Consider the following 12135-nt stretch of genomic DNA (forward strand, 5'->3'; position numbering starts at 1 on the left):
TACACTGTAAAAAGCACATTTATGGTTTACTTGTATTGTCCATAACTTCCAAATGAACACTTTTCTTTAGGAAACTTAAACACAGAAAAGATGTGTGCATTGTTACATGTATACAACGGATGTTAGAGTGTCTTTGGTGCTATGTTTAGCATCAAAAAATTATTATGAATAATAGTGAAGTGAATTATATTTGTGAAGTGAATTATATTTATATAGCGCTTTTACTCTCGTGACTCAAAGCGCTTCACATAGCGAAACCCAATATCTAATTTTTACATTTAAACCAGTGTGGGTGGCACTGGGGGCAGGTGGGTAAAGTGTCTTGCCCAAGGACACAATGGCAGTGACTAGGATGGCGGAAGCGGGGATCGAACCTGCAACCCTCAAGTTGCTGGCACGGCCGCTCTACCAAGCGAGCTATACCGCCCCACTATGGACTGGGCTCTCACATTATTAACAGTATTCACTTGGCATCCATTGCACCGGTCACACAAGAGAGGGGTCCCCAAATCTGCGGTCCCTTCCAGGGTTTCACGATGTTCCCATTGGGTTGCGTTTTTTCCTTGCCCTGAGGTGTGATCTGAGCCGAGGATGTTGTTGTTGTGGCTTTTGCAGCCTTTTTAAACTTTTGTGATTAAGGGCTGTGTAAGTAAACGTTGACTTATTGATAGATAAACTATTTTTATTAAGGGATGTCCAATAATATCGTACTTCCGATATTATCGGCCGATAAATGCTTTAAAATGTAAAATCGTAAATTATCGGTATCTGTTTCAAAAGTATTTGTATCGGTTTCAAAAACAAAAATTTGTCTTTTTAAAACGCCGCTGTGTACATGGACGTAGGGAGAAGAACAGAGCGCCAATAAACCTTAAAGGCACTGCCTTTGCGTGCCGGCCAAGTCACATAATATCTTCGCTTTTGACACACACAAGTGGATGCAAGGCATACTTGGTCAACAGTCATACAGGTCACACTGAGGGTGGCCGTATAAACCACTTTAACACTGTTACAAATATGCGTCACACTGTGAACCCACAACAAACAAAAATGAAAAACACATTTTGGGAGAACATCTGCACCGTAACACAACACAAACACAACAGAACAACTACCCACAGCACTTTGCAGCACTAACTCTTCCGGGACGCTACAATATACACCCCCCTGCCACCTCCACCCTCACCCACCTCAACCTCCTCATGCTCTCTCAGGGAGAGCATGTCCCAAATTCCAGGCTGCTGTTTTGAGGCTTTTAAAAAAAAAAATAATGCACTTTGTGACTTCAATAATAAATATGGCAGTGCCATGCTGGCATTTTTTTCCATAACTTGAGTTGATTTATTTTGAAAAACCTTGTTACATTGTTTAATGCATCCAGCGAATGCGTTAAACAATAAAAAATTAGGCATACTAATGTGTTAATTCCACGACTGTACGTATCAGTATCTGTTGATATCGGTATTGCTAATAAAGAGTTGTACAATATCAGATACCGGCAAAAAAGCCATTATTAAACATCTCTAATTTTAATAAATCTCTTAGAGGTTACATGTTCCATGGCAACGGCATACTGTATCTTCATATCACTAAATATTGTTTGAAACAGAACATTGCTGAACAACAAGGAAATCTGGCTAAACAAGAGACAAAATATGATTTTCACATGAGTAAAAAACTGCAGACATTAATTTTATATGACAGCGAAAAATCAGCTGCAAAAATGTATCCCTTTTCTCATTAGCATATCATGATCACAGCATTACCACTCGATAATGTCTGTAGTTTCCTAATGAAGCCTCAGCTAGACGCTTCTCTACTTTGTCCTGCTTCCGCTTGCTGCGGCAACAACAAACAAAACTCCTGACGCTCCTCTTTGTTTTGTGTATTGTTTACTTGTCAACTTTAATTGAAAAACGTCAGAACAATAACGATGTGGGAAAAAATATATGTAGCAAAATAGAGTGAGTGTGTTGCAGTAAAAAAGAGTAAGAAAAAGTAAGAGTAAGGTCAAAAAACTGTGTGGCTCGATTCTACCATACCTGACTGCCATAACCCATAATACACTGTGTCCAAACATTATTACCACACAGATCCTTCCGCCATAAATACAATTAAACAGTTACATATTTTTCAATGTGTTGAAGGAGTATAAAATAGTATGTTATCAAATTATTCACACAAATGTAATACTTACAGATAAAGTGTGCCTGAATGCTAAATTTGTGTACCCCTCCAGATGTAAAGACATGATTTTCCTCCAAAACTTTCTACTTTGAGTAGAGAAAGTGTGGGAACAGGACACAGTGCTCCCTTGAAACAAAGAATAAAATAAGGAAAGGCAATGTAACACGTTGGTAAAAAAGCTCCTGTGCCAACTTTTTTGCATTGTGTTGCTGCCATTAAAATCTAAATCAATGATTATTTGCAAAAAAAAATGACGTTTCTCAATTCGAACATTAAATATATTGTCTTTGCAGTCTATTCAATGGAATATAATTTGAAAAGGATTTGCAAATCATTGTATTCTTTCTTTTTTTTTTTTTTTTTTTTTTTACAAAGTACACACCATGCCAACCTCACTGGTTTTGGGTTTTGTACAAAAGACAGGCGGCGGACTTTAAGGAAGCCTTTGGTGTTTTTTCTTTTTATAGTTATAATCAATTACTGCTATTATCAGTTAAAATGTAATTAGTTAAAATATTACAGTAATTTGGCAATGAACTCTGTGTATGTGATTTTACTGCCATCCCGTGTCTATTTTGAAGTCTGGTATATAAAACGGGTATAACAATACAGTATTTGTTTTATATTTTTTGGTTGAAATCACGCGCTATTTAAGATTAAGGTTACAATAAACACTGAAGGCATTGAAACCATTTCACAAAATAAGTTGATTCACGGTGGCAGAGGGGTTAGTGTGTCTGCCTCACAATACGAAGGCCCTGAGTAGTCAGGGTTCACTCCCGGGCTCGGGATCTTTCTGTGTGGAGTTTGCATGTTCTCCCCGTGAATGCGTGGGTTTCCTCCGGGTATTCCGGCTTCCTCCCACTTCCAAAGACATGCACCTGGGGATAGGTTGATTGGCAACACTAAATTGGCCCTAGTGTGTGAGTGTGAATGTTGTCTGTCTATCTGTGTTGGCCCTGCGATGAGGTGGCAACTTGTCCAGGGTGTACACCGCCTTCCGTCCGATTGTGGCTGAGATTTTAGAATTTAGAATTAACTTGATGAATCCAGATTGATCTCTATTACAATCCCCAAAGAGGGCACTTTAAGTTGATGATTACTTCTATGTGTAGAAATATCTATTTATTATTGAATCACTTTTTTATTTTTCTACAAGTTTTTAGTTATTTTTATATCTTTTTTTCCAAATAGTTCAAGAAAGACCACTACAAATGAGCAATATTTTGCACTGTTATACAATGTTATAAATCAGAAACTGATGACATAGTGCTGTATTTTACTTCTTTATCTCTTTTTTTCAACCAAAAGTACTTTGCTTTTAATAAGGGGGTACTTGAATTAAAAAATGTTCACAGGGGATACATCACTGAAAAATGTTGAGAACCACAGGCCTAATGGGAATCTTGCCTCCCAGCCATAAGTCAATGCACACGTTTAAATACCTGCTCCAAAAATCGTCTGTTCTTATTATTGTTATTTTAAAACGTACCTTGCCTTCTGCCCCATTGTAGCTGAGATAGGCACCAGCGCCCCCCGCAACCCCAAAGGGAATAAGCGGTAGAAATTGGATGGATGGATGTATTTTAAAACGTAAATATTATTAAAGATGTTCTTCCTACTCTCAAACACAGGTGGTGATATTGCTGACCTCATCCTGGATTTTATAGAGTGGCTGACCCTTCAGGATTTTGGCCGACGCTGCATCCTTAGCGTCAGAGACATTCTTTCGTGGGTTAGCTTCATCAATGTCATGTGCAAGCGGGATGGAGACGAATGTGCAGAGTGGGACCACAAACTTGATGTTGCTATAGCTCTCATCCACGCTGCATGTCTGGTTTATATAGATGGTATTGGTTCAGGTGAGCTAATTATTTTTCACACCAATTGAGACTTTTTTCCCCAATTGAAAATGTTAAAAAAAAAAAGATTAAACTCTGAGTTCTGTATTTTATTCCTTTTTCCAAGGGACCACTGTTTCGTGTTCCCACAATGCCGTAACAGCACGCAGGAAGTGCTTGGCCTTTTTGCACCTGCGCTTGAGTCAAATGAATCAAGTGGATCAAGAGACACTTGAGGCTCTTAGGATGTATGACTCCAACTTTCTGCGTGAACCTCAGTGTGGTGAAGACTTCTTTGGCATCCATCCCTTCTACATTACTCTAGGTGCAGTTATAGAAGTATTTCACAATATCTGGAACCTAATCTTTGACTGGAAGTGCTTTGTTCAGTCAATGTGGGAAAAGAATGTAATTGAGACCCGACTTATTTTGTATACGTACCCCCTTACAAATTCTTTACTTTTTCCGTCCGGACAGGGCCTCTTAACAAGAGTGATGATTTATCTGACTACACCATTGCAGCAGGCACTACTGCAATGAATGCTCAAAGGCTTTTACGGGCATTGAAGTTGCAGAGGCCTGTCCTACTGGAAGGGTCACCCGGTGTGGGCAAAACAAGTCTTGTGTCTGCACTGGCTAAAGCTTCGGGGAACCACTTGGTCAGAATCAACCTGTCAGAGCAAACTGTAAGTCACATTTGTGAATTGTGCCTGTCTATTGTGCTCTCAAATGATCTGTAAACACTAATACTCTTCATCATTGTTGATGTCCGATTCCTTAACAGGACGTCACTGACTTGTTTGGGACCGATTTCCCCGTGGAAGGAGGAAAGGGAGGACAGTTTGCATGGCGGGATGGTCCACTTCTGGCTGCTTTGAAGGCAGGCCACTGGATTCTCCTTGATGAGGTACAAACCATTGAACCAAACATGTTTACTGCTTCTTTGAAATCCTGTAGTACACAGAGTCAGTAACTTGGAGTTGAGTCTCCACACACACAGACATGGACTTGACTGGGACTTATGTTCAAAATATTTGAGACCCAACTGGAGCTCGGGGTTATGGAAAAAAGAATGATCACAAAGTATATATTAGGGGTGTAACGGTACACAAACATTTCTGTTCGGTACGTACCTTGGTTTAGAGGTCACGGTTCGGTTCATTTTCAGTACAGTAAGAAAACAACAAAATATAAATATTTTGGTTATTTATTTACTAAATTTGTAAACAATGGCATAACATACATATACACAGAGGGTCCATTGCCAAGGTTAATGTGGTAAACATATATAAAATAAAAAATGAATAAGATAAGGCTCAGAATGGTTTCTTAACTAAACCTTTCTACATTTAAAGTGCTTTTTTTGATTGATTGATTGAAACTTTTATTAGTAGATTGCACAGTACAGTACATATTCCGTACAATTGACCACTAAATTGTACCACCCCAATAAGTTTTTCAACTTGTTTAAGTCGGGGTCCACGTTCATCAAACTCCATACTTACGCAGTGCCCCATTAAACACTGCGAGTGACATAGTCAATTGCCTTTTCAAAGTCCAAAATACCGTGCACCCTCCAGTACCCTTGCACAGGATGGAATCCACATTGCACCTCCTGTAGCTGTGGTTAGACTTACGATCATACCCTTCTCTACGGCACTCTAATAGTTGGAACACACCCTCCGATCATCCTTCTGGAAAAAAGGAACCAACAACCCGTTTTCTAAAACCAGAGATACTGTCTATTGTGCTCTCAAATGATATGTAAACACAAATGCTCTTCATCATTGATGATGTAAAACTTCCAAGTAACGTTGAAGAGATGTGTCAACCATGACTGTTCCACAAGATTAGAGTTCCAACAAATTCTAATTTACACTAAAACTCTTCTTACAACACTAAAACTCGACTTAAATTACCTTCGTAATGCTTGTACATAGAGCAAGGACCTCCTGTACCTGCTGACTGAATAATATGAACTTCAAAGAAAATGACTATGTGCTAGTTGGACTTGTAACCAGACTTGAGACTAGAATTGTTGAAGATCTCCCCTATTATGCATCCGAAGATTTAAACTGCCTTTTTCTTTATCCTGACAGCTGAACCTGGCATCTCAGCCAGTGTTGGAAGGACTGAATGCATGCTTCGATCACAGAGCAGAAGTCTTCATTCCCGAGCTGGGCGTGACCTTCCAAGTTCAGCACGAGAAGACAAAAATTTTCGGTTGTCAAAATCCTTACACTCAAGGCGGCGGCCGTAAGGGGCTTCCTAAATCTTTCCTGAACAGATTCACACAGGTAACAATAAATACCGACAAATAAATGTTGCCATACTTGTGATTTTCTGCTGGCCTTCACATACTGTATTTGCTGGATTGGTGCATTTTCTTCGAATTTACAGTTTGTTCATTTGAAAAAATGTGTTTTCATTTAAGCACATTTGGAGCTTAAGTGCATTGTCGTTGTCCAACAATCATGGACAAATCAAAACAGATTCTGAAAAACACAGACATAACAAACTAGCTAAAACTGATAATTATATTTAGATCACTTTAAATACATTCATTTGTCATTAAACTTTTTTTCACTTAGGGCCACATACAGAAAAATCAATGGTTTCATTTTGATGTTTTAAGTCTGGTGAACGGGCTGAAACAAACTCAGAGTGGATAAATTTAGTTTATCGTATTTTTCGGAATATAAGTCGCTCCGGAGTTAAGGCGCACCTGCTGAAAATGCATAATAAAGAAGGAAAAAAAAACATATATATGTCGAATTTTTGGGGGAAATTTATTTGATAAAACCCAACACCAAGAATAGACATTTGAAAGGCAATTTAAAATAAATAAAGAATAGTGAACAACAGGCTGAATAAGTGTACGTTGTATGAGGCATAAATAACCAACTGAGAAGGTGCCTGGTATGTTAACGTAACATATGGTAAGAGTCATTCAAATAACTATAACATATAGAACATGGTATGTTTACCAAACAATCTGTGACTTCTAATCGCTAACTCCCATGAAATCTTATACGTCTAGTCTTACGTGAATGAGCTAAATAATATTATTTGATATTTTACGGTAATGTGTTAATAGTATCACACATAAGTCGCTCCTGAGTATAAGTCGCACCCCCGGCCTAACTATGAAAAAAACTGCGACTTATAGTCCGAAAAATACGGTATATTATCTTTTAAGAAAAAGCAGCTTGCATGTCAGCTTTGTGTCATGGAGTGACAAAGTGTATCATTAGTAGAGGTGGGAATCTTTGGTCACCTCATGATTTGATTACGATTACAATTCAGGAGCTACGATTTGATTAAAAATCGATTATTGATGCATCTTTTAATTTATGTATATTGATACAGTTTTACAATTTCTTTTGTTTCATTAAATAAGCGTTTATCACTTGCAATTTTGAAAAACAGTGCATTTGTACTAACAAAAAAGTATAATTTATTCCCATCACATTTATTAAATTAATAGAAATGTGTGCAAAACTGGAATATAAGTGCCCTAAAATAAAGGAGCTGGTCTGATCTCTCGGTGAGGTAGCTCGCTGCAGTCAGACACATTTTAGAACTGTTTGCATTACTTAATTTACAAGAAATAAATCGATTATTAATTGACGTTTACTTATCAATTTTATAATCGTCCATATCTAAATTTCCATGCATCTAAAAATCGATTATTTCCCCCACCTCTAATCATTAGTGTTGTGGATGCGGCAAATGATCGACCATGGTAGATAAGAAAACAGTTCTAATTTATATTCTGTTGGTTTGATTTATCGTTCAATGAGTGTAATTAAGAAAAATATATCAAACCCAGACTGAAACTTGAAATATGCGTACACGTGAGAGCCGTGATGTTTGGGTACTGTGATCCGTGTGGGGGCAAACAGCGAAGACATTCATTATTTTTATTAATCCACATATGTTAAAATATGTCTGTGGATGTTCTCAGTCCGCTCAGGGCATTTAATTGATCGCAACCGTACTGTTGAGTTTGTCTTAGGAGATGTTTCGCCTCTCATCTAAGTAGTGCTTCATCAGTTCATGTTCATAGACTTGGATAGGTCAGATCCAGTTTTAGACATCGATTGGTCAGCTCTAGCTGAGAAGCTGGTGGAATGCATGCCTGAGCAAGGATGTGTTCCGCCCTATTGTAGTGGGGAAAAAACAATTGCAAAAGAACTTTTCTTATGCCAATCACAGATGTTAAAATGGAATTGTTAAATGTTATGTTAAAAATGCAATTTGAATGTTGATAGAGAGATAGATAGTACTTCATTGATTCCTTCAGGAGAGTTCCCTCAGGAAAATTAAAATTCCAGCAGCAGTGTTAATATTACAATAACTTAAATAAATTAATAAATAACAATGAATTAAAATATTACAATAAGAATAAAAATAAAAAGCAACAATGAGAATAAAAATATACCGTATTTCCTTGAATAGCCTACTATGTGCGCCTGCCTTGAATAACTGCCGGGTCAAACTCGCTCCCCAAATTTATTAACGCATGCTTACTTTTACCGCCGGGTCAAATTCATGACATCACGAGTGACGCTTCCCCTGTCGTCATTTTCAAAATGGTGGAGGAGTTTTTTTTTTGCTTATACTATGTAAACCAGGGTCTTGTTCCACATCCATACAGATCACACTGATGGTTGTGATATAAAACAACTTTAACACTCTTACTAATATGCGCCACACACTGTCAACCCACACCAAACACATTTCGGGAGAAGATCGGCTCTGTAACAGATTATAAACGCAACATAACACTTACCCACAATGCCCTGCATCCATGACTCTTGGCTATATTATACACCCCCTAGCACCAAACCCCCCCGTGCGTCAATTGGGGTGGGCGGGTTTGGAGGCGCATGTGTAATATAGCCAAGAGTCATGGATGGGTGGCATTGTGGGTAATTATTATGTTGCGTTTATAATGTGTTACGGAGCCGATGTTCTCCAGAAATGTGTTTGGTGTGGGTCCACAGAGTGTGGCACATATTAGTAAGAGTCTTAAAGTTGTTTATATCATAACCATCAGTGTAAAAGGTATGGCTGCTGACCAAGTACGCATTGCAATCTCACATGAGAAGCAGCGAAATGTATGCGTCCGGCCGGCACGCAGATAGCATGCTGTAAAGGCGGTCGAGATGACATTTTTTAGAGTGGTCCCCCAGCCACCGGGCTGCGGCCCCAGAATAATTTTGAATTACATTTTTTTTTTTTTGTTTTACACTCAATTTTTTACTGCATGCCATTGGTAAGCGCAGGGGTGAGAAGAGGTTTTAAAATTATTAGCGCCTGCTTACTTTTACCGCATGCCTTGAATAAGCGCAGGAGTAAGAAGAGGTTTTAAATTAATTAGCGCCCCGGCGGCTATTCAAGGAAATACAATAACAGTAAAATAAGAATATAACAATAGAAACTAGGCAGTAGTGACCATGTTATGAAAAACGTATCGCACTGTTATTGTTTTGCATCCCTTGTGCGTTTATTAAAGAACAGTTATTTTGAGTAATTTCCCCTTAAAATGAGCAAGAGAATATGAAGTGAGATTAATCCAATTACTCAATAATCGATAGCGGCAGCCCGAATCAGAATTGGTCAAATTCCATGAAAATGTACATTTGTTGGCGGTGCTGATTCATGCCTATTAATGATGATCACAAAATCAGGTCACCTCTGGCTGACACTATTTATTTTTAGTCCCCCTGTTGACAGATGCGGCGAGCAGCTAACTGTGTATCTTCATACTCCCCTAAGTCAATGATCCCCCATTGCGGCAAACGAACAACATTTCTTACATGTTATCACTGGATTAGCTGCTAAACTAGCTTGAAACAACGGAATAAATAAGTGCTTTGTAAACTTAGTGTAGATGGAACTACGTTACAGCAATAAATAAGCAGCTAATAACGGGGAATTAACAAGTAGATAAATACAAATCTAGAGAGAGGATAACATAATGGTGTCTGTTGCTGTGTAGCAGCCAGGCCTATACACATAAGAGAAAGATGAATCGATCCATGTATTGGTAGTGCTGATACCAACGGTAGTATCAGTTTATGTTAGCTACTAGTGTGAATAGATCGCCGATTTTCTTCAAAATACCTTTTTTGTGGGAATAAATCTCACGGGAGGACTTTGAGGGCAAAACCGAAAGGATTTAATTGAGTAATAGAAGGTAGTTTTTGCTTTTGTTTAATCATTGTGTACTATTGACTTTGTTTTGCGCAAAAAATTGTATGCAACAAAAGTTATTAGGGAGCTAGTTTAAATATTGGGTTGGTATTGCTACCCTGTCAATATCGCTCACCGTAAATGTATATTAAAAAATAACATGTAAATCAGAATCAGCAGCATAAAACCCTGATCGGAACACCCCTAATTAGTGCTATTCGTATTATAGAATAGAATAGAAAGTATTTTATTGATCCCTGGGGGTAATTCAGCACCACAGTTCGCTCATAATTAGAGATGTCCGATATTATCAGCTGATAAATGCTTTAAAATGAAATATCGGAAATTATCGGGATCCGTTTTAAAAAGTAAAATGTATGACTTTTTAAAACGCCACTGTATGGATTGGGGAGAAGTACAGAGCGCCAATAAACTTTAAAGGCACTGCCTTTGCGTGTCGGCCCAATCACATAATATCTACGGCTTTTCACACACACAAGTGAATGTAAGACATACTTTGTCAACAGCCATATAGGTCACACTTAGAGTGGCCGTATAAGCAACTTTAACACTGTTACAAATATGCGTCACACTGTGAACCCACACCAAACAATAATGACAAACACATTTCGGGGGAACATCCGCACCGTAACACAACATAAACACAACAGAACAAATACCCAGAACCCTTTGCGACACTAACTCCTCCGGGACACTACAGTATACACCTCAACCCCGCTACCCCCAGCCCCGCCGACCTCAACATCCGCATGCTTTCTCAGGGAGAGCATGTCCCACATTCCAAGCTGCTGTTTTGAGGCATGTTAAAAAAATAATGCACTTTGTGACCTCAATAATAAATATGTTGGCATTTTTTTTCCAAAAATTGAGTTGATTTATTTTGGAAAACCTTGTTGCATTGTTTAATGCATCCAGCGGGGCATCACAACAAAATTAGGCATAATAATGTGTTAATTCCATGACTGTATATATCGGTATCGGTGGATATCGGAATCGCAGATTAAGAGTTGGACAATATCGGAATATCAGATATCGGCAAAAAAGCCATTATCGGACATCTCTACTCATAATCAAATTACATTATGCCGTTTTGTTCTTTTTTTGTTGTTGCCTATCTAAAACCTGATAAATATTTTATTTCCAGGTGTTTGTGGATCAGCTGACCAACCAAGACATGGAGTTCATAGGAAATTCCATGTTTCCCACCATTGACAAACGAATCATATCTCGAATGGTCGAGTTCAGTGATAGGGTAAGTTTTTATTTGTTGTCCTTCGATGACCACTTAAGCCTCACTGCTGCGCTACAAGTGTGTGCCAAATCTTAAGGAGTCATGAATGCTAAAGTGAATGAATGCTAAACCATTTATACACTGCAAAAACTGAAATCTAAGTAAGAATAAATAGCTCAAATAAGGGTGATATTTGCTTATTTTCTGTCTGATAAGATAATTCTTCTCACTAAGCAGATTTTATGTTGTACTTTTGTATAAGGGTTTTGGTCTTAAATGATCTCAGTAAGATATAAAAGCTTGTTGCTGATATTTAATGACCTATATTGAGTAAAACTTGCTTGAAACTAGAATATCAACTGTTGCAAAGCTGTGTCATCAACAGTATAAAACTACTTTTTCAAAGTAATAATTTCTTACTTCAAGCTTGAAAAACAATCATGATGCCCTAATGGCACTAGCAATAATTTAAGAATATTTTTCAACATATTGGGCAAAAAGGTCTCATTTGTTTTTCTACCCAGAAGAGAGCACTTATTAGTGAGAATTTACTTATTTTAAGGTATTTTTGGGTTCATTGAGGTTAGCTAATTTAACTTGTTTTGGAAAGTCTTGACAAGCCGAATTTTGTCGTTCTATTGGCAGATAATTTTG

At 38.0% G+C, this 12135-nt stretch overlaps 1 protein-coding gene across 3 annotated transcripts in view; it reads left to right on the forward strand.

Moving 5' to 3' along the window:
- Positions 1–12135, forward strand: part of mdn1 (midasin AAA ATPase 1) — a 279890-nt gene that overhangs the window by 91933 nt on the left and 175822 nt on the right. For all 3 annotated transcript variants that reach the window (XM_061900349.1, XM_061900350.1, XM_061900351.1), the window contains exons 34-39: positions 3822–4049; positions 4156–4353; positions 4506–4714; positions 4813–4935; positions 6128–6325; positions 11395–11502. In XM_061900349.1, the coding sequence (XP_061756333.1) occupies positions 3822–4049; positions 4156–4353; positions 4506–4714; positions 4813–4935; positions 6128–6325; positions 11395–11502 (1064 nt within the window). The remainder of the gene's footprint in view (positions 1–3821; positions 4050–4155; positions 4354–4505; positions 4715–4812; positions 4936–6127; positions 6326–11394; positions 11503–12135) is intronic.

Source organism: Nerophis ophidion, linkage group LG05, assembly GCF_033978795.1.
Source record: "Nerophis ophidion isolate RoL-2023_Sa linkage group LG05, RoL_Noph_v1.0, whole genome shotgun sequence".
NCBI classification, from domain to species: domain Eukaryota; kingdom Metazoa; phylum Chordata; class Actinopteri; order Syngnathiformes; family Syngnathidae; genus Nerophis; species Nerophis ophidion.